At 33.9% G+C, this 24,356-nt stretch overlaps 1 protein-coding gene across 4 annotated transcripts in view; it reads left to right on the forward strand.

The window, feature by feature from the left end:
* EXOC6B (exocyst complex component 6B) overlaps positions 1–24,356 on the forward strand; it is a 722,841-nt gene that overhangs the window by 357,917 nt on the left and 340,568 nt on the right. For all 4 annotated transcript variants that reach the window (XM_082426006.1, XM_082426005.1, XM_082426007.1 and 1 more), the window contains 5 exons: positions 974–1,094; positions 14,447–14,518; positions 15,220–15,317; positions 16,927–17,032; positions 17,906–18,015. In XM_082426006.1, the coding sequence (XP_082282132.1) occupies positions 974–1,094; positions 14,447–14,518; positions 15,220–15,317; positions 16,927–17,032; positions 17,906–18,015 (507 nt within the window). The remainder of the gene's footprint in view (positions 1–973; positions 1,095–14,446; positions 14,519–15,219; positions 15,318–16,926; positions 17,033–17,905; positions 18,016–24,356) is intronic.

Consider the following 24,356-nt stretch of genomic DNA (forward strand, 5'->3'; position numbering starts at 1 on the left):
TTTAGGCTCAGCAGGCCATACGGTTTCTGTTAGAACTATTCAGCTTTGTTGCGGTACGAAAGCAGCTATAGACAATATGTAAATGAAAGACAATGGCTGTGTTCCAATAAAACACTGTTTATAAAAACAAGCAGTGGGCCAGATTTGTTCCATGGACTGTATAGCTTGCCATCCTCATCTGGAGTATATATACTAGTATGGAATTGCAGTTCCCAAATATAGGCAGCTTATTTTAATTGCAAAATAGTGACTTTGCAGTTAAAAAAAAGGGAAATAAGTTGGTTTGTTCCTTGAAATTTCTTTTTTTTTCCAAGTTTAGATTGTTGCAATGTAATTGATACCTTTGATTAAAATGTGTCATAACAATTCCCTATTTAAAGAATTGTTTTAATTAGTATGAATATTTAGGCAAGAAAGCTGAAGATACATTTTAGATGCATAAAAATTAAGAAGCCACAGAAGAATGTTAAAAAATATGTGTGTATTTTTTTTTTACCTTTGTAAGATATCTTTTCAACACTTTGATGAGAAAGTTTATATAAGGGGAATTATTTCGGTATTTTGTGTGTTGGATTCTTAAAAAAAATGCGTGCTTTAACTTTCATTGTCTCTTTAGATTCTATTAGTTTTTTAAAATGTATTAACGGGCTGTTGATTTTAATGTAGTGAAATTAGCCTTCTTTACCTATAAACATTTTTCTTCCCTTTTAAATTTCTAGATAACATGGTTAACATTTAATAGGAATGTAACTCCAATTTCTGTAGAAGTTGTTAAGATGATACCATGATCAGAGGTATAATTCCAAGTCTAAGAAATCTGATTTTGTTTGTGATACCAAACAGCTTTCTTTAAGAAAAAATGACTAGTATTAACTTCCAATTTGATGGCAACTCTTAATGTTTGTCATCCCCTGATGATAGTAGTCAAACTGTAATTTCTGACAGCTGTGCTTTCTTTTCTCCTCAATCTTAGCTTTTTTGTGGTTGAAGATCACATTTTACATACAACCCAGGGCTTAGTAAATAGAGCCTACATTGATGAACTGTGGGAAATGGCACTTTCAAAAACCATCGCAGCACTCCGTACTCACTCGGTATGTAAGAAGCACAAGAGAAGTTCTTACTTCAAGCTAATTATCTATATGCTATTCAGTCTTCTACTGCTTTAAAATCATCATATGTGTATTGTTTGAAATCACCCATTTGGAGTCATCTTCTTCAAAGATATATGGAAGTAGTCACTTCAAACTGCATGTTCTCTAACACTAAGCCCACTTTTGTGAATGCTCTTTGCAATAAGAAAACAGCAGCTAACATTTTGTGATTGCTGTCTATGTCTCAGGCATTGTTATTATATTGTTATTGCGTACTGCATATATATTTCATCCTCACTTCATCCCTATAAGGCAGGTGCTGTTGTTATATTTACCCTGTAGTCTGGGGAACTGAACCTCAGAGAGGTTAAGTAACCAGCCTGATGTCACCCAGTAAGTGGTGGAGATTGGATTCAAACCTCGACGGTATGACTGCAGAGCCCATGTTCTTAGCCACTACTCCATATTGCCTCCATAATGCCTATTAATACTGATTTGGAGTTCACAGATTTATTCTTACTCTACAACATTTCAGTAAGTTGCTTAATTATGAGTTCCCATGATCTATTGATATATTTTATGATAGCATCAATTGTTGATGATAATCTACTTTATTACAAGCAGAGAATGCTGGCTCTGAATTATTCATTCATTCAATATTTCTTGAACAAGGATTACATGTTGTCAATGGGAATACAAGAATGAATAATAATAAAGTCTTTGCTCTCAGAGAGTTATATTTTAATTGGGGAGATTCCCAATAAACAAATAAATAGGAATATCAGACAGTGATAATGCAATGCAGACAATTAAAATAGAGTGATAGATTAGGGCAACAAGGTGCCTGCTTTTGACTGGTTGATCTGAAGTGGCATTCTGAGATCTAAATATCAAGGAGTAACTATTTGTGTAAAGATCAATTAAAAGATCATTCCAGGTGAAAGGAACAGTAGTACAAGGACTTTGAGGTACTCTTATGTCTGAAGTGTTTGAGGAATAATAGTGAGGAGTTAATAATAGAAGATAATTTGGTATTTAAAAAATTTCAAGAAATGGCTCTAGTATACATCTAGTTATGCTAGCTAGAAACTTAAGAGTCATTCATAACCCTTCAACTCTCTTTATTTAGTCATTAGCAAGTGTTCTAGAGTAAATACCATGTGTAAAATCTATAATTGAAGGGAGTGTAGCCATTTTAGGAAACTGAAAGATGTCCCGAGTGTTAGAACATAAATATAGAAAGCTAGGCAACTAAGATAGGAAGTGAGAATAAAGAAGTAGGTAGGTGTCATATTATTTAGGACCTGTTTGACCCTTTAAGCAGTGGGTTGAGTGAGTATGTGTGTGTTGGGGGCAGGAGTAGGGTAAATTGGAGTGAGAAAGTCAGATTTCTATTTTTAAAAGATTGTTCTGGCTAAATTACAGATGAGGGTTGAGAATGAATGTGGGGAGAACAGTTTGTAGGCTAGTCTAGTATTGCAGACAAGAGATGATGATTGCTGGACCAAGGTGATAGTAGATATAGAGAGATGTGGATGAGTTTGAGAGATTTTTAGGAAGTAAGATTAATTATACTTTCTGATGGATTAATATACAAGAGGTAAGTTTGAAAGAAGTATCAAAGTAATGCCTAGGTTTATAGTTTCCTTCCTTGGATGATAGTGTTGGTTTTGATGGTTTGGAGTGGGGAAGACGTAAGTTACCTTTGGCTGTGATTACTTTGAGATACTTTTTGTGCTATTCAAGTAGTAGGGTCTAGGAGATTGATTAATGTATGAGTTTGAAACCAAAGAGGGTATGTCGTTATTGAATGTGTTGCAAATATTTTTCTCCTTTTATTTTTGTTGGTGGTTTCTTCTTTAGTATTTAAAATGTTAAATGTTTATGTATCTAATTATATTTATCTTATTTTAAAATTTCTCCCATTACTTATATGTGTCCAAGGACTTGATCTGACATTTTTACCATTAATATGCTTGTGTCATAATAAAGTCTGGAACATTTAAAAATATTTTTAAAAAGTTCTGCCTGTTCTCAGACTAAAAAACAGTCTCTTAACTGTTTCATGGCTTGATTTTTACACATTTATGTAGTTACTACCACCTATTCTTATTGTCACTTAGGGTATGATTAAAGATCTCATTTTATTTTTTTTTGCAATAGTATATCCATTGTCCTAGGATCATTTTTTAAATGCTTTACTTTCCTCCATTGCATGGCGTGCTCTTACATAAAAAAATTATACAAAGATAACATGGTTATTAAAAGATAGTTAGGAAATATTGATTATTAACAGTAACGAGTTTGGCCATGATCCCTGGCATGATTATTATTAGCTTTCTTATATGTAAATTTCAAGACCCCTTTTTCTGTGTATGAATACATGATATACAATATATATTTTAAGTAAAAAATCCTGTATTTTTCATTTAATATCTAATGAATTTGTATTAGTTTTAATGTGCATTTGTATAATATTCCATTTTTAGGAATGTACCATTTTAAAAAATTAATTCACTTGATACACTTTTTAAAAAAGTTTTTTTAGGCTGTTATAAGCAGTGAAGTAAATATTTTTATTAACATATCCTTGCACATTAATTATACTTAGGATAAATTCTTAGATGTGAATTTAGTGAGTTAAAGGATCTGTATGTTTCTGAGGCTCTGGATGTATATTGCTAATTTGCTATACAAAAAGATTGAACCATTTAGCATCACTAAGCATCATCTGTTAGAATTCCTATTTCCCTATTCCTTTTATTCCGCAGAAAGTTACATTTAAAAACAAAAAGTCATTCCCAATATAATAATAATGTCAGAAATTATATGTCAGAAATTAATTTAATGTTTTTCTTTAATACTGATAGTAAAAATCTCTTCACATCTTTTTAGTTATTTGTATATCTTCTTAGAATTTCCTGTTCCTATGCATTACCTTTATTTTGTATTTTAATCGTTTTATTTTATATTTATTAGTAACACATGGATGTTAATTTTTTTTTTTTTTTTTTTTAAAGATTGATTGATTGATTGATTGATTGCTATGTTGGGTCTTTGTTTCTGTGCTAGGGCTTTCTCTAGTTGTGGCAAGCGGGGGCCACTCTTCATCGCGGTGCGCAGGCCTCTCACTATCGCGGCCTCTCTTGTTGCAGAGCACAGGCTCCAGACGCGCAGGCTCAATAGTTGTGGCTCATGGGCCTAGTTGCTCTGCGGTATGTGGGATCTTCCCAGACCAGGGCGCGAACCCGTGTTCCCTGCATTAGCAGGCAGATTCTCAACCACTGCGCCACCAGGGAAGCCCTGGATGTTAATGTTTAACATTAACTTTAATCTGAATGTTAATCTCTAGTCTGATATATAGGTTGTAAATATTTCCTTAGTTTCATGTGTTTCTAACCTTTGATTTTCTTTTCCATGGCTTTACAGACGTTTAAAATTTTTAATGGAGTTAAATTTATTGATCTTTAACCTTACTATTTATGTCTTCCTTATTCCAAATAAATGTAATTATTTGTCTATATTTAATTTTAGTATTTCTGTAGTTACTTGTTTAACATATAATTCACAAACTAAAAGTTTATTTTAGTGTTGTGTGTGAGGTTGGACTTTATTTTGAAAATGACTCATCACCTCCAATAACATTATTGTGATAATCTGTTGTTTTATTCAGCTCAGGTTACCATAATGAAATATATAGATTGGGTAGCTTAAACAACAGAAATTTATTTTCTCACAGTTCCAGAGGCTGAAAGTCTGAGATCAGGGTGCCATCATGGTTGGTTTCTGGTAAGGACCCTCCTGGGTTTCAGATGATCACATTCTCATTGTGTCCTCACATGGCCCTTCCTCAGCGTGTATTCTATTGTCTTCTCCTTTTATAAGGACACCAATCCCATCAGATTAGGACCTTACCCCTATGACTTCATTTGACTTTAATTATCTCTCCAAGGCTTCTTCTCCAAACAAGGCTACACTGGCACTAGGGCTTCAACATAGAATTTCAGGAGGAATGCAGCATTCAGTTCATAAATGTCTGTCCTTTCCCAACCTATTTTGAAGGCCGCTTTTATCATAATATGTTATATAAATACTAAGATCTGTTTCTAGGCTCTGATTCCTGCCTGCCCCCTTCCTTCTCTCTATATGTCTTGAACCAGTACAACATTGTTTTGATTATTACATCTGATATAGTATGCTTTAATTTCTTATACAACATATATGTCCTATAAAATCCTCTTTTTAAAATATACTATGTATCTCCTTATTATTCTTCTAGGTTAATTTGAGAATCACTTTGTCACATCCCTTCCACCTCTTACCTCCCCCTAAAACTGACCTATAGTGTTAGTATGCAGTAAATCTGCAAATTTAAATGGAGATAATTGACATATTTCAGCATCTGGTATTTTTCAACAGGAATATATGTATTTTTCTCACTTATTTGCTTTTATATCTTTTGGTAAAATATTTTATGTGCTCCCTATCTAAGTCCTATTTTTGGTATTTTATGGTTTATTTCAGGTAGTATTTTGAGGAAGGTTTGTTTCTGATTCATATTTATTAACTAGTATTACTGTCATTCTATGGGAGAGAAGTCCTTGATTTTGGTTGTTTATTTTATATCTGTCCATTTCCCTGATTTCACCAATTTTATTTTTTTCCTGGGAAAAGGTGGTTCTCTTTTAGAAAACTTAGATTTCTTCCAAACAATTTCTTTTTTTAAAGCAGTGGTTTTTCACATTTGAGAATGTGACAAATCTATAGGAGTCTCTCAGCAGGAAAATATACTCTTTTCCTCATCATGCAACCATACTTATTGTCATGAAGAATAGGACACTTTACAATGTGCTGATTAAAGTGTATATCTATGGAGAAAATTAATGGAATGTTTCCTTGTAGATCTACTGTATATTCTTTTGAACTGAAGAATAAATGACAAAAATACCTTTAAAAAAAATAGTTTAGCATCAGTCTACAGAGGCAGAAAGAAATTAGTGGTCTCCTAGGGCTGGGAGTGGATACAAGGAATAAGCAGGTGATAGCTTAAGGGGCAGGGTTTCTCTTTGAGATGAAGAAAATGTTCTAAAATTGACTGTGGTTATGTTTGCACATATCTGCAAAAATATAAAAAAAACTAAAAACTGTTGAATTACATACTTTAAATGGGTGAGTAGTATGGTATGGGAATTGTATTTCAACAGAACCATTAAAATAGAACTCAACATCACGTACATTTACTCACTGAACCATTTTTATCCATTATGAGACAAAGTAGTTGATGCCACAGATACCAATTCTATTTTATGACACTATTTATTGTGTTACATTATCAGCAAGAAAGAAAAATAAGAACAACCTAAACATCAAAACAAATCTCAAAAGGAAACATTATATCTGAGTGGTTATTTTTTGTAAAAAATCTGTATATTTTTCTAACTTTCTGCGTCACTAATTAAAACTTTTTATATTTTCTGATTGAATTATCAGTCATTGCATAAATTGGAAACATTTTGAAAGATATAATATTCTCAATGCTGATTTCAAAACATGATAAAAATCTTATGCAATCTTATACAATCCATCTCACTTAGAATTCAAATTTAGCAGTACCTGTGTATTAAAAGAATAATATGCTAATACAAAGAATTCATATCAGGAATGGTTTACTATTAGAAGATCTGTTAATATAATTGCTAGTATGACTGCCAATAAAATGATAAACAAATCATCTGATAATACTAGAAAGGTATTTTTTTGTGATTTAAAATTATGGAGCAATGTAATTTGTGTGGCCAAAATTCCTCATGTTTTGTAGCTATTAAATATTGGACATTTTTTCTTATTATGTGATAGGCAGACAAGAGTGTGTACTGTAATAGTGGGTTTTGTGTGTGTGTGTGTGTGTGATCGATTGATTGATTTTAACATCTTTATTGGAGTATAATTGCTTTACAATGGTATGTTAGTTTCTGCTTTATAACAAAGTGAATCAGCTATACATATATATGGAATCTAAAAAAAAAAAAAGGTTATGAAGAACCTTGGGGCAGGACAGGGATAAAGACACAGACGTAGAGAATGGACTTGAGGACACGGGGAGTGGGAAAGGTAAGCTGGGACGAAGTGAGAGAGTGGCATGGACATATATATACTACCAAATGTAAAATAGATAGCTAGTGGGAAGCAGCCACATAGCACAGGGAGATCAGCTCGGTGCTTTGTAATAGTGGTTTTATACACATCCACATCCATACCCATCCCCCCCACACACACACATATTTTAAATTTCTTTGAGTCAAAGGGTGTACTAAGCATATATGTCGTGTAGCTCTCTAACCAAATTGCTATTGAAATAACATGTAAGAAAAACTAAAAAGAGAAACACTGCAAAGTACCTCTATAGGCCAGAAGTTTTGAAAAATTTCTTTGAATTTAGAAAACAGATGGAATCAGAATAATGACTCAACCTGAGAAAAGAAAATATTACATTAAATATGGTGTAGAGGGTATTGTCAAAGTAGGAAACATTGTTCCAAATGGAATCTAGGAACACTCTAAATTCAGTCAGCAAATGTTATGAGCAGGAATGAGGGTGGGAGAAATCTTAAGGGAAATTATTTAAAGTTCTACCTTCTAAAAATCTTGGCTAGACAGAAGGTTACCCAATTCCTTTGGCCAACCTTACCATCAACACAAAGAGATGATAGCATGATTAGCGAAGTTCCCTAGTACTACTTTTTGAGCAAGGTGATTCATCTGCCCCACCCACCTACAAAGAGCCTGTAGTCAGTTTTTGGAAAACAGACTTAAAACTGCAGAGGGTGAAACCCATACCAGTTATACATACTAATCAATCTAGTCCTTCATTTCTAAACATAAGCAAATGCCGAGTCGTAGAATATTTGAGGAAAACCAATTACATCAAATAGAAGACAATAATAAACAAATTGCATAGCTATTCTTTAGCAAATACAAATAACTCATGGACTAGGAGATAAATTTATAAAGTAATAATTATTTCTCATTTTAGGAATATAGGAAGCTAGGTCATTCATAGCAGCTGTTCAGCTTGAAACAACTAAAAGTACTGCTTTATGTACTGCATATAAGATGTTGTTTAAGTCTAGAGTGCTTAGTAAGGTTATTAAGGAATTACCAGGCCAAATCCAGGGGAGATTGAGAGTCCAGAGGTCCAGAAAGATAGACTTAAACACTTAAGCTGCATTTGCCTTGAGGTTACTTGTTAGTCCAGGCAATTTGTACTCAGATTTGATAGTCTCTTGGGCCTATCTGGGGTGGAGAGTCTAATATGGTGCCCTCCCCCACATTAAGCTGGAAAGACCTATTGTTTTCAGGTTAAGATTGAATCAGAAGTGAATAAAAAAGCAGTCAAAATTCTTCCCTTAAAGAAATCTTCAGGTCTAGGGAGTTTTTTCTTAATTCCTATCTTACATACACTCTTGGAGAATAGAAAAGAGGAAACACCAACTCATTTTATGAGGTGTGTGTAATCTTGATAATGAAGCCAGATGAGGATAGTACAAGAACTCATAAACTCATAAATATACAGGCTCATTCATAAATATAGATCAGAAATCTTAAATAAAATATTAGAAAGCAGAATTCAGCAGTTTACAAAGAACATTAATATGTTGAGTTTATCATAGCAAATGCAAGCTTAGTTCAATATTACAAAGTCTATTAATATAATTTAATGAATTAATAGATTAAAGGACAAAAATTATGTAATCATTTCAATAGATACAGAAAAACATTTAAAAAAACACACCATAAATTCATGGTAAAATCTCTTAGTAATTTGAAAACATACAAGAATTTCTTTAAACTGATAAAAATCTATCCTCAAAAACCTATAATAAGTATCATATTTAATTACCATGACTCCTATTTTGTATTGTATTTGAAGTCGTACTTAGTGTTGTAAAGATAGAAACATAAATAAATTAAAAAATACACCTTTGAAAGGAAGAAACAAAGTTGTCATTTTTGCAGATGATATATTTTTGTACATTGAAAATTCAAAGAATTTACAGAAAATTTATTACAATTAATGGAAGAGGTTAGCATGTTCTCTGATACAAAATCATTATGCAAAATCAATTGTCATTTTATAAACCAGGAATAAAAGTTGAAAAGTTAAAATTTTTAAAAGATAAAATTGATACAATAGCATACATTAAAAGTAGTAGAAATATATCTAGCAAAATGTGTTCAAGACCTCCATGGAGAAAGTTCTAAAATGTTTTTTGAGAGACGAAAAGGAATTAAAGAGGACCTAAATAAAATTGAAATAGCATGTTCATTGATTGGAAGAGTTATTATTGTAGATATCTTAAAATTGATCTATAAATTTAATTCAGTGGCAGTCAAAATCTCAATAATCTTATTTTTGGGAGGATGAGTACCTTTGCAATCTGATTGTAATATTTTTAAGCCAGTACAAAAGCCAGGAACAGCTAAGAGACTCCTTAAGACTGAGATAAGGTAGGTGGGTTTTCTCTACTGGATATCAAGACTTAATTTAGAAATCTTATTAAATGAGTACCAGACACTCCGGTACTGTCATTGGATAGATAATGAAACAGAATATAGGGCCTCCAAAAAAGATCTTTGATATTTATAAAAGAGATAGTATTGCAGGTCAGTGGGTAGAGAACAGACATTTCAATGAATAGTACTAGGACAATTGACTATCAGTATGGGGGAAATAATATACAAAAAAAAGAATTTCAGGTTGATAAAATATCAAAATATAAAATGTAAGGCCATAAATCTTTCAGAAGATAGTATAAGAGAATATCTTTATGATTTAGGATAGGGAAGGAATTCCTAACTAAAAAACCAAAGGCACTAACCATAAAGGAAAAGATTCATACCTTAAATATTAAGCTACTTTAAAACTGTAAGAAAAAAACAATAAAACGAAAGATAGTAGATAAAATAAGCTATATGATGAGAAATGATGTTTTCAACACAAAATCAGCAAAGAACTAACATAAAATATATAAAAATTTCACTGTTCATCATGACAATAGAGACAGACATCTCAATAGAAAAAACAAGCAAAAGATTTAAACAGGTACTTCACTAAGGAAGGAATTCACTTGGCTGAGAAACATGAAAGGTGCTCAACTTTAGTGCATCATTGAAATGCAAATTAAAACCAAATGAGATAACATTATGTAAGAATTAATAACACAAATGTTGATAAGGATATGAAGTATTCAGAACCCCTTTTAAAAAAATTAGCATCATCTTTTAAAATTGAAGATCCTCATGAACCAGAAATTCTTTTCCGAACTCTATTCCCTTGAGAAACTTGCCCTAATGCACCATAATACACATGCAAGAATATTCATTCCAGCATTGTTGAATTTTCAAAATTAGAAATGACTTGAATATCCATTGGTGATAAAATGAACAATCTGGGTTAAACTCCTAACATGGAATATTATACAGCATGAAAATGCCCACACTATAGCTATATACAGTAGCATGGATGAATTTCACAAGTATAATGTTGAATTATAAAAGCAAGACAGAAAATTATACATACAGATTTTTTCCACTTACATAACATTGAGAAAGAAAATATTCAGTAAGACTGAGTATTTAGATGGTTACAAAGCAATGAAATTAAGAGAATGAACTGGCAGGCATATGTGATAAAGGCCTGGTACTGAAAATATATAGAGAACTCTTAACACTCAACAGTAAGAAAAAAATTAAAAAACGGGCCCAATTAAAAAACAGACAAAAGTTCTGAACAGATACCTCACCAAAGAAGATATTCAAATGGCAGGAAAGCATACAAAAGATGCTTGACAACATATGTCCTCAGGGAATTACAAATTAAAACAAAAATGAGCTACCACCACACACCCATTAGAATGGCTAAAATACTGACAACACCAAATGCTGAAGAGAATGTGGAACAGCAGGAACTCTCATTGTTGATGGGACTGGAAAATGGTACAGCCAGCTTAGAAGAGAGTTTGGCAGTTTCTACAAAATGAAACATACTCTTATTATATGATCCAGCAAGTACACTCTAGGTATTTGCCAAATGAGTTGAAAACTTATGTTAACACAGAAACCTGCCTACTCATGTTTATAACAGCTTATTCATAATAGCCAAAACGTGGAAGCAACCAAGATGTCCTTTAGTAGGTGAATGGATAAACAAACTCTGGTACATTCTTATAATTGAATATTTATTCAGTGGCAAAAAAGAAATGGTCTATCAATCCACAAAAAGACATAGAGGAAAGTTAAATGCATATTGCTAAGTAAAAGAACCCAATCTGAGAAGGCTATATACTTATATGATTCCAACTATATGACATTCTGGACAAGGCAAAATTATGGAGACAGTAAAAAGATCAGAGTTGCCAGGATTTGGGAGAGGGGTGGAGGGCTGAATAAGTGGAAGACAGGGAATTTTTAGAACAGTGAAACTATTCTCTACAATATTGTAATGGTGGAATATGTCATTATACATATGTTAAAACCCATAGATTATATAAGACAAAGAGTAAACTCTACTGTAAACTATGGACTTCAGTTACTAACAGTGTGTCAGTATTGGTTCATCAACTGTACCAAATGTTACCACACTAATGCAAGATGTTATAATAAGAGAATCTGTGCATGAATTTCTGTGTGAAGGGTTATATGGGAACTCTGTACTTTCTGCTCAATTTATCTGTAAATGCAAAACTGCTCTAAAAAATAAAGTTTATTAAGTTAAAAAATACAAAGAAGCAAAAAATGAAGGAAAGACATGGAAATGATTATCATAAATGTCATGATAATGTTTTCCTGAGTGGAGAGGAAAGAAGTTGTTTTGGAGCTTCTGGCATGCTGGTGCTATTTAGTTTTGTTTGCCTGGCAAAATTGTACATATAGGTTATATTTATTATTTTCTTTATGTATACTATATTCACAATTTTAGAAAACGTGGTAAGGAGGAAAAGGAAGGAAGCAAGCCACAGAAGGATAGAAATCAAAGATAAACATTGCTTTCTTGGAAATTTATGACTACCATAATAGAGAAATTTAATTCAAAGATTAAATAGATAAAACTGCATATCATTCTGTGATCAGGAAGACAAAATCAAATATATATCCCAAAATATAGAGTGAAGACACAAAGAGATGGAAAATATGAATGGCAAGTTAAGGAACATGAATAATTGATGTAGATTTTTGGTTGTATCTAATAGGAATTTGGAAAGAAAGTACAGTCACAAAGCAGGGGACTGAAGTAATTAAATAAAAGAGGGAAATTTCTCTGCATTAAAGAAAGACTAGATTATTACAGTTGAAAGGATGCATTTTTTTTGGTCAGGCAGGGTAAATTAGGGCAGACAGTTTTCTCGCATCTGAAATTGTGTATTTTAGTTTGAGTGCAAAAGAAAAGCATTTCCAAACACATGAGGGTTCAAAGTTTACTTTTCACCCATCCTGTCTTACTGGTGTTTTACCAAAAATGAAAAAGAAATTCTAAATACAAGATGGGATGGGAGTAAATAAATGTGTGCAAAAATGAGAGTAAAACTCCTAGATAAATTTAAATAACTGATTGTTTGATTATTTGTAAAGTTTATGCTATTAAGAATCCCTAAAAGAGGAGAGGCTTAATGTTTAAAACATTTTTTAGATGAAAACCTCAGATTATTTCAAATAAACAGTGGGCAGGGCTTCCCTGTTGGTGCAGTGGTTGAGAATCCGCCTGCCAATGCAGGGGACACGGGTTCGAGCCCTGGTCTGGGACGATCCCACGTGCTGCGGAGCAGCTGGGCCCGTGAGCCACAACTACTGAGCCTGCGCGTCTGGAGCTTGTGCTCTGCAACAAGAGAGGCCACGATAGTGAGAGGCCCGCGCACCACGATGAAGAGTGGCCCCTGCTCGCGGCAGCTAGAGGAAAGCCCTTGCACAGAAACGAAGACCCAACACAGCCAAAAATAAATAAATAAATAAATTTATTAAAAAAACAAAAAAAAAACAGTGGGCAGAAAGTATATAACTTATTAATAACCAGTATAAGATAATTTGAAAAAACTGATCCAATGAAAAACAGGAAAGGATACAAAAAAGAAAGAAGAAATCATTGAAAATAGAAAACTTAAAATAAGATGGCTAGAATAGGTCCAAATTTGTAAGTATTCATGAGAAATGCCAGAGTTGGAAAGTATTATAGTTTGGTTACTAAGAGAGATTCATACATTAAGATTACACAGAAAGATTGAAAATAAAGAATGGGGAGCAAAAAGGACAATATTCTTCAAGAAAATTGGATTGAAGTTAAAGACCATTAAATGGGAGAAGAGAGGAACATTTGTTTTGATACTATTTTTAACCCACCAAAAAGACAATAAGCCATTTACTGGGGACAAGCAAGCATCAGTATGTATATAAACAAAAACTGTTAAGTAGTAGGAAAAGAAACCAAGGGACCCCACCATTGTGGGAGAATTCAACACTCCTCCTTCAGGAACTGAGCAATTAAGTAGAGGGCAAGTAATCAAACTATAATTAAGAGAATTTGAATATCAAAATCACTGAAAAATAGTGCCATATACATCTTTGTAGCTTGCCCACAGAAGGTATTGCCTGTGTCATTTCAGTTTTCAAATTTGTTGATAAGAGATTATACATGGACTTTATTTGTAATTTGTATTTTCCTCTGTATTTATGTTTGTTTTTGTATTCTTTGTATAGTTTTGTTTTCTCTTTGTTGTTTAATTGGACTTACCCGTGATTTGTCTATTTTATTGATTTTATGTTTAACTTGAGCTTTTGGTTTCATTGATCAAATCTTTCATGTCTTCTCTATGTCATTAATGTCTGCTTTTTATTTTATCAGTTTTGTTCTCTCACTTACTTATGGTTTATTTTGGCTTTTTTGGCCTAGCTTCATGAGTTGAGTGCTTAGTTTGTTTATTTTAAATCTTTTATGTTTTCTAATGTTCACATATAAAGATGTAATTTGTTTTTAAAATGGCGTTAGCTGCATTCCATAGGTTTTGATATGAACTCTTTCATCGCTGTTCATTTTAAAATACTCTGCAATATCAATTTTGATTTCTTCTTTAACCAAACAGTTACTTAGAAGTGTGTTTTTAAATTTCCAAGTGTTAAAAATGTAGATCATGGATTATTGGAGTCTTCACTCACTCTTCCCTGGCTGAATCTGGTGTTACTTTAAACCAGGAAGGTTTTCCAGAGAGCCTTTACCAGGTGCAGCATTAAGCAGTTGAGTAAATCAAAATTTACTTTTATTTTTAATAAACGTGTTTTTCCTCATTGTCTTTTATTTCCTTTAGTCTTACTGCTCTGATCCAAACCTCGTGTTAGATTTGAAGAACCTCATTGTGCTTTTTGCTGACACACTTCAGGTTTGTGGTTTATGTTTACACAGACTTACCTAGATGAGTGTTTCATCAGCTCTAAATCATTTCATTATCTATCTAAGCTTGAGTAAGTAACTTTTAGTTTTTAGTTGTGTTTCTTCTTTTCCTAGAGCTAGATCTTTTTATCTCTTTGTAGCATTTCCTGGTCATCACCTTGACCGTTTATGTTCTCATCAATTGTTCTCATCCCCCTTTTTTTCTCCAGGCAAATCAATTAATTGAACTCACTACCTTAGTTCTTCAAAATGTCCTTAATTCAGATATAATGTCTGAGTGATTTTGGAGTTTCTTAACTACTATTTTAAATAATGAACCACATATTATATCCAATAGAATAGCATTAGAAGTGGGTGAGATTGGTGGCATTCTCATTTTCTCTCCCTATTCCTGAAGGTTGCTAAGAGTTACAGAAGGAGTTGTAGGGAAAAGTTAGCTGACATTTATACCCAGTGTATATTAATTTTAATGTTCATCTTTTAATTTTTTTCTGACTGGCTTATATTGGTATATATCTTTTAATTCTTGAGAATGAACACTAGATATTAGGTGGGAATGAAAGATTTTTCTTATCATGATTTTATTTAAATTGTTGGCCAAAGAACAAAAATATCTTTCCGTGCCTAATCTCTCATGTTGCTTAAAAAAATCACCTTATGAAATGAAGCTATTTTCTTATTTTGTTTCAGGTGTATGGTTTTCCTGTAAATCAGCTTTTTGACATGCTGTTAGAAATCAGAGATCAATATAGTGAAACTTTGCTAAAGAAGTGGTCAGGTATTTTCAGGTGAGAAATTGTCTATAGTTTGTGTGTGTGTGTGTGCATGTGCGCGTGCACGTGTGTGCATGCATGTGTGTACACACGTCTTTATACATAAAGTTTTTCAGATGTAATAAGCAACAAGTATATGTGGCTTATTTTTTCTAGCTCTGATCCCAGTTATGATTAAGAATTCAAGTAAGGTGTAGTGGTGTCCCAAATAAAGTTCCTGAGATATCCAGTCTCAGTATATTAGTACCTACTATGTGAGGAGTCCCCAGATCCCATTTTGGCTTTTTTGTTTCCATGAATGAGTGTCATATACCTTGGTTCATACCAACCAGATCACTTTGTGTCTTCTTAATCTGTTCTTTGATTTTCTCTTTGAGGATCATGCCCAGTCTGTGTCTCACTTGTAAGGTAGTGGCTTTTGAGCCCTTTCGAGTAATTTCGTTTTTTTGGAACTTTTTTGAAGACTCACTCATGTGATTCCTCATCTTCTTTCTTCTCTTATACCCAGAGAAGAGATCTATTACAATCCAGTATTTGAAGCATATTATTTAAATAGTTACTGCAACATGCATACAACAATAAGAAAATTATTGTATTACACCTCCACTTACAAATGTTTCCTTGCTCTGTTTTCCTGGCACACAACTCATGTCAGCTCACTTGTTTCTTCTCCTTTTGAACCTTTACTCCTTAAAGTGATCTTTCTGCTTACTGTAAGACCTCTTCCCCAGATCAGCTCACTCTACTTTCAGGTTCTTATAGCTTTAAGATATTACATTGTCCCTTTAATCTTACTCTTCACATTTTATGAACATGTCTCTGATAATCATGTAGTGCAACTCATTTATATATTAATATAAACATTTGTGTTTCTAAAAGCCCGGTTTATTCATGATACAGTTTTATTTAGAGGAGGATTATCTCTTGAAAATTAGTAACGTGATATATCCATGGTTTTAAGAGCATCTGATTTGATGCCTTCAGTAAATTTCTTTTTTGATTTTGGTAGTATGGTTTTTGCTTTTAGAGAACCCCCAGTCCAGTTAAGGAGGCGGAACCTATGGATGAAGAAAAAGTCATTCTTTATATAGAGCAGTAGATGAAGTAAATGAACATAATTTGGATTTATTATAGAACTTGCTTTTCCTCATCTGCCAGTTTTGAAAGTTAGATCTAGTACAGAATTAAAGAACATAATCAAAAATGTCTTATTTTTTAAAAAAAGCAAATAAAACCTCTTTGCCTTCTCCAGAGCTCACATTCTTTTATTATTTACTTCTCACTTGCCTTAAGGCTTCAACATGTTGCCTTAAAATTTTCTCTCTGACCTGTAAATCTCAAATACTGTGAGGTCATGTTTATAATTGTGTTCCATTTGTTTTAGAATGTAATTTTCCTTCTGTCTTTTTTTTTTTTTTTTTTTTTAAAGATGTCCTTACCTGAGACCAAATAGCTGTATTGTAAAAGGAATAGATTAGGGACTGGGAAACATTTATTTTGGGTTGTGGTGGATATACAACTCTTGGAGCTCACCTGAAAATTATTTGTGATCACTATAGTGATTAACTAACCCTTCTTTCCTTTTTCCCTCCTCCCTTCCTTTCTTCTTTTATTTTCTTTATAGAAACATACTTGATTCTGACAACTACAGTCCTATACCAGTAACAAGTGAAGAGATATATAAAAAGGTGGTAGGACAATTCCCATTCCAAGATACAGAGCTGGAAAAGGTAAGGAACACTTTAAAATAAACTTCTCTGATTTGGCATCCCCTTAAAGCTTTCTTTGTATCAGTCTCATTAAAGGCATAACTTCTAACTCAATGGGTTAGAAATCTAAAACACCTTCAAAGGATGATTTTTGGGCTTAGAAGGGCTTAGAAGAACAGAAGTTCCTGTTTGGGGAATCAGTAAATGGCTTTGGGGTATTGTCACCTCTGAAGTGTTTGGGGGATTTCTGGAAGTGTTCCATTTTGGCTTACACTTTCAAATACTTGCTTTTATTATACTATTAGGACATTTTATCCCCAAAACATACAGTAGAATTTACCATGATACATAACTGTATTGGTTTTGACAGTGCATTGAGTCATGTATGTACTACTACAATAATGATACAGAACAGTTCCATGATTCCAAAAAATTCCCTCATGCTACACCTTCTTAATCAGTTCCTCCTCTAACCCCCAGCCTTTGCCAACCACCAGTCTTGTTGCTATCCATCACTTTTGCCTTTTCTAGAATGCCTAATAAATGGAATCATATAGTATGTAACCTTTTGAGACTGGCTTCTTTCACTGAACATAATGCTTTTGAGATTCATCTAAGTTGTTGCATGTATCAATAATTCATTACTTTTTATTGCTGAATATGTATCACAATTTATTTATCAGGTTTTGGAGGGCATTTGAATTATTGTTTATTTAATTTAATCTTATTCTTTTTAGTATCAGAAAACTTTCACAAATTTTTTTTTTTAATTTGAGGTTGTTAAGCAGGAAGTTCACAGTGTGGAAGAAAATTTCTTTTGCATTTTAATTAATTCATAAGTATTTTCAATGTATGTTGGTTTGTGACTTGGCTTTCATTAATTCTTGCTTACAGCAACCATTTCCAAAAAAGTTTCCATTCTCTGAATTTGTGCCAAAAGTTTACAACCAAATTAAAGAATTTATCTACGCCTGTCTGAAGTTTTCAGAAGATCTTCATCTAAGGTATAGTATGAAACAATGGAAATACAACAGATAGTGAGATTATGGCTCCATATACATAAATATTCTGGAATACTTTTGATGTTCCCTTAGCTCTTATTTTGAAAGTCTTAATATTAGCCCTTTACAGTGTGGCACTGCTATATTTATATGGTCATGGTGAAAAAGAAAGTTGGAAACTCTTGAATAATTTCTTTTTGTTTATATTATTTACTTTATTCTCTGCTATTTTCTTTACAGATTTGCATTTCAACACTTTCTATCTAGTCAGAATTCACTAGAAAAGAGTAGTATAATATACTAGTTTTTACATTCTGTTTGATGAAATTTTAAGGCCCGTAGGGGAGTAGCATGTAAAATTCTTTGGAAATACCATTCTTTCCAAATATTCTCTGGACTTGTTAAAGGAATTCGTATCTCCTTTAAGTTTAATTATTTCACTAACGTATATTGTGCCTATTTATATACCAGATGCATCCTGCTTTTTGGGGATGCAGAATTAACAGACACAGTTTTTTGCCCTTAGATATCATCAGTATTTACTGAGGATAATAGACATGAAAATAGACAGTTAAAATATACCGTGGTGAGTGTTGTAATATGTATAGTGTGCTTGCAAAACACTGAGAAGAACACTTAATTCATCTTAAAGAATTTGAGGGAGAATGATTGGCTTTTTAAAGGAGCCTCCTCCTCTCAGTATCACCGTTTGCCCATATTGGAAATCCGAGAATCATTTTCAACTCCTATTTTCTATTAATAACTTTTTCTTAAAAATAAAGTTTCAGATATTGGTCTAAATTTTTATAAACCCTTCATGAATATGTTATTACATCTATAAAACTCAAAATAATACTTATCTATGAGGTACTAGGGAGCATACGCCATTGTTACAGAGGAGGAATGTGAGGCAAAGAGAGATTAAGTAACTTCATGAAGGTCACACAGGGAGTAAGTATTGAAGCCAGGATTCAAATCCAATCAGCATCAGCATCAACAAAATAATTACTGCCATGTTTATAAACCTTTTTCTTTGGCGGTCATATTATGAAGTATTTTACATGCATTATCTCAGGTATTTATAATATTTCTTTGAGGTAAGCACTAATTATTACCATTTAACAAATGAGGGCAGTACTCATTTGTAAATGAGCCTCTCTAAATCTAATTGAGGACAAAATTACATCGATTTCTTTTTTCAGTTTTTTTTTTTTTTTCCTTTAAAGTTTTCTCTTCCCAGTATGGCTGGTTTAATTCTTGTTGTAGTCATATTTGTCTTGGACTATTTAAGTAGTCTCCTAATTGTTCTTTTACCTCTAACTTTACTTTCCCAACCATCTGTCCTTTCATTTTCCTTATTCTATTCTGTATGTCCCCTAGAGTAAGTTTTCTAAAATCAAATCTTATCATTTAACTTTATTCTTCTCACCTTTGCAGGGATTTCTCACGGCATACAGGATAAAGTTCTCATGGCATACTCTAGCCTGACATATTTGTCTATCTGCCTCCTCCCCCATTCCTTGACCTAGTCCCCTGTACCTTTTCCAGATTCATATCTCAGGGTAATTTCCCTGTCACCCCATGCTTCAGTCATACCAGTCTATTTGCTATTTTCTGATCATAACATGCTATTTTTTTATCTCTCTTAATTTGCTCATGACTTTCTCTCTACTTGAAATTATTTCTTCTCTTCTGAAGCTTATGACTCACTTCTAACCATCCTTCAAGATTCAATTTAAATATCATGTGCTGAATGAAGCTTTTTGACCACTTCCACCCCTAATAGAGTTGATCTGCTGACTCCTTTGTAATCTCTGAATACTGTCATTATAGCTCATCTTAGATTTTATTGCTCTATTGTATCTATCTATGCGTTTCTGTGTGTGCTAGACTATAAGCTCCTTTGTTTATTTATCTGTTTTATTCATCATGCATTGTGAGTACTCTATTATTTGTGAGATGGTGCTTGGTAGTAAGGACATTAAGATGCTGAAAATCCATGTCTTCGAAGAGTACCTACTGTAACTGAGGAACTGTGCAATTATTATTAAGTGCTGGGATGAAAATATACAGGAATAAAATAAGAACCAAGTCTGAGACAAATTGAGGATGTAAGAAAAGGCCTCTTGAAGGGTAGAAACATTTTAAGTTTTGTTCAGCACAATATCCTCTTCACCGAGCTTAGTAAATTTTAAAGGAAGGAAGGGAGGGAGGGAGGAAGGGAGGAAGGAAGGAAGGAAGGAAGGAAGAAACAGGAAAGAAAGAAGGAAAGAAAGAAGGAAGTGAGTGGAATGTATGGTATGCCACGCAACTCTGAAAATAGACAATTGGAAAATAGTTTTGGTAACTTGCTTGATAGCCATTCTTACTAAGTAAAAAAATGAAACACGGGGTTTGTGTAATTAATTAGTTCTTTTCTTTGAAAATGAGATTGATTTCATAGAAATGTTCTTTTGGAAATGAGATTATCTTTGGAAATTATAAACCAAAACTGTTTTACCCTTCAATGACCACCATCAAATTACTTAGTACCAGAGAACGGTCTCTAAGGTACTTTTTGGTACGTTACTGTATGTAAATTATTACAAGTTCATTGCATAATGACTTTTTCTATCCTTTTTTGGAGGAAAGGTAATATGGTAAAGGGATAATCTAAGTAAATTGTTCAGAAGTCTTTTTACTGCTTAAATATATTAAGTTTTTGCCTGAAAACTCCTTTGATATGTTTAACATTGACAGTTTAAAAGAAATATTCAGTTTGGCGGGGGTTGGTTTAGAGCTGCCTTTTACTCTTCAATTGCTGTTTATCTTATTTCCTGAGCTACATTTACATTATAACCTGGAGTGACAGAAATCACTTTGGCAATCGTAGTAGCTGTCATTGTGGGGAGATTATAATATGAGGTGTAAGACATAATATGAATAAAAACAGTTAGTTTTCTTAAACACAAGGCTCTCAAAACAAGAAAAACTGCTGTATTGAGATTCTTATGGGGACTTCCCTGGTGGTGCAGTGGTTAAGAATCCACCTGCCAATGCTGGGGGCACGGGTTCGAGTCCTGGTCTGGGAAGATCCCACATGCCGTGGAGCAGCTAAGCCCATGTGCCACAACTACTGAGCCTGTGCTCTAGAGCCCGCGAGCCACAACTACTGAGCCCACATGCCACAACTACTGAAGCCCACGTGCCTAGAACCCGTGCTTCACAACAAGAGAAGCCACTGCAATGAGAAGCCCACGCACCACAACAAAGAATAGCCCCCGCTCGCCACAGAGAAAGCCCGTGCACAGCAACAAACACCCAACGCAGCCAAAAATAAATAAATAAATTTATAAGAAAAAGAGAGAGTCTTATGAAGCTTTAAGCATAATTATTCTCTTAAATCAAACTTTAATTTTTTTTCCTAGCAAGAATTTTGTCTTTTACATTGAACAGAGGATACTGAGAAAGATTACAGATATTGAATACATATGTAATTGTATGAATTCTGAGGATACAGAATTTATTTGGAAGTTTATTTTAAAAACAACAAATAAATGGCATTTCTATGGTAAAATAATGTTCTATCATTTGCACTTGACTTAAAAAATAGAATACACATATGTATATGCACATACAGATCTTTTTTTTAAGTTATAAAATTAGATCTCTGTAAAGGACTTGAGAGATATAGAATAGCACATAGAAGAAAAATGTAAATGACCCAAAAGTCTACCACATTAATAACCACCCTTTCTATATGAGAATTTCTTTCTTTTTTCTTTTTTTTTTTTCAGTCTTTCTTCCTTGTGAATACATGCACAGCACTTTTTTTTTTTAAAGCTAATTGCTATGAGATACTTCTACTTATGTCTACAGTATAGAAAGCTGGAAAGAATATCGCTTCTTCCCAAACAAAACAGATGAACTACAAAATGAAAACTTTTCTGGAACCCATTAGAGAGCTGAAGTTATGGAGTGACCAAATACCTGGAAATCCAAGTTGAGAGTAGCCCCTCTCAGGAGAGAGTGACAGGATTCCCTGACTCCCTCATTTGTGGCAGAGCAAAGAAGAAAGGCATAGGTATCACACAGGTGAGAAAGAGGAAATCAACTAAAGACTTAATGGATTGGTAACATCTTAGTTGGAGCTAAGATCCAGGAGGAATTTAACTGACTCATATGTCCTTTTCCATGGACCTCCACTGAGTGCTCATGAGAAAGACTGGGAGCTGGGTAAGAGATCAGAGAAAGCCATCAATGATGTTACAGGCATAGAGGATGGGATCCGCCACTGCTTTGAGAAAGGCATGAAGACCCACCCCCCCCCCCCAATTTGGACCCTTCACTCATGTAGACCAAAAACTTTGTGACACTGGGGGATGGGCAGCAAACTCTGTCTTTCTGCAGAACACAGGTAAAGACCCATTGTTAAAACCGTGGAGAAGGTAAAAGAAAAAAAGCCTTTCAACCCTTGGGAGAAGGAGAGAAAATAGTCCTGGGCTCAGGATCTTATACCAGTACCATTAGAGGTCTTCTAATACTGGGAGAGGGCAGAAAATTTCTGCACTAGACCCACCACATATACAAGGCAGAGTTTGGCTGCCACTGGAAGGAAGGGCAAGGATGTTGAGCAAGCTCCATCCCTTAGCATCAGGACACATGATCAGTCTAAAACTGAAGCTGGCCAGGACAGCAGAGTAAGTCCTTTGATCTCCACTAATAGTCCAGTAGGAACTAAGTAACAAGTGGCAGCAATCTACCACTAGGTGATGGGCAAGAATTTAAGGAAAGAGAGATCAATTCTGTATTGTAGGCATGTAGGTATAGCTGAAAAATGTGGATGATGCAGAAACTTTTTGAAAAACCTGCTAGGACCCCAGTAATCACACATAGGCCCATGCTATCATTAGAAAAATTTGAAATCTGTGAAGCACTGAAGGTAATCATAGCAACAATAGAACCCAAACCCAGTTCAACTACTTATACTAATGGCCCAACAGGAGGAGAGAGATATAGGAGCACCTCAATACATGTGGCAAATGCTAACAGCCATAAAAGAAGAAATTGACAGTAACACAATAGTAGTGGGGGACTTCAACACCACACTTACATCAATGGACAGATCATCCAGACAGAAAATCAATAGGGAAACAGGTCTTAAGTGACACATTAGATGGACTTAATTGATATTTATAGAGCATTCCATCTGAAAGCAGCAGAATACACATTCTTTTTAAGTACACATGGAAAATTCTCCAGAATAGACCATGTGCTGGGCCATAAAGCAAGCCTTGTGAAATTTAAGAAAATTGAAATTATATCAAGCATGTTCTCTGACCATAATGCTATGAGATTAGAAATCAACTATAAGAAAAAAAAAAAACTAAAAAACACAAACACGTGAAGCCTAAACAATATGCTACTGAGTAGCCAATGGATCACTGGAAAAATCAAAGAGGAAATCAAAAAATACCTAGAGACAAATGAAAATGTAAACAAGACAATCCAAAACCTATGGGATGCAGCAAAAGCAGTTCTAAGAGGTAAGTTCATAGCAATACTGTCTTACCTCATAAAACAAGACAAATCCCAAATAAACAACCTGATCTTAAATCTAAAGCAACTACAGAAAGAAGAACAAACAAAACTCAAAGTTAGCAGAAGGAAAGAAATCATAAAGATCAGAGCATAAATAAATGAAATAGAAATGAAGGAAACAATAGAAAAGATCAATGAAACTAAAAGCCAGTTCTTTCAAAAGGTAAATAAAATTGATAAACCTTTAGCCAGACTCATCAGGGAAAAAGGGAGAGGGCTGAAATCAATAAATAAGAAATGAAATCAATAAATTAGAAATGAAAAAAGGAGAAGTTACAACTGCCACCACTGAAATACAAAGGATCATAAGAGACTACTACAGTCAACTGTATGCCAACAAAACGGACAACCTAGAAGAAATAGACAAACTCTTAGAAAGGTACAGTCTCCCAAAACTGAACCAGGAAGAAATAGAAAACAAGAACAGACCAACCAAGCAATGAAATTGAAACTGTGATTAAAAAACTCCTGACAGGGCTTCCCTGGTGGCGCAGTGGTTGAGAATCTGCCTGCCAATGCAGGGGACACGGGTTCGAGCCCTGGTCTGGGAAGATCCCACATGCCACGGAGCAACTGGGCCCGTGAGCCACAACTACTGAGCCTGCGCGTCTGGAGCCTGTGCTCCGCAACAAGAGAGGCCGCGATGGTGAGAGGCCCGTGCACCGCGATGAAGAGTGGTCCCCACTTGCCACAATTAGAGAAAGCCCTCGCAGAGAAACGAAGACCCAACACAGTCATAAATAAATAAATAAATAAAAGAACGT

The sequence above is a fragment of the Balaenoptera physalus genome, assembly GCF_965194825.1.
Source record: "Balaenoptera physalus genome assembly, chromosome: 15".
Classification (NCBI taxonomy): domain Eukaryota; kingdom Metazoa; phylum Chordata; class Mammalia; order Artiodactyla; family Balaenopteridae; genus Balaenoptera; species Balaenoptera physalus.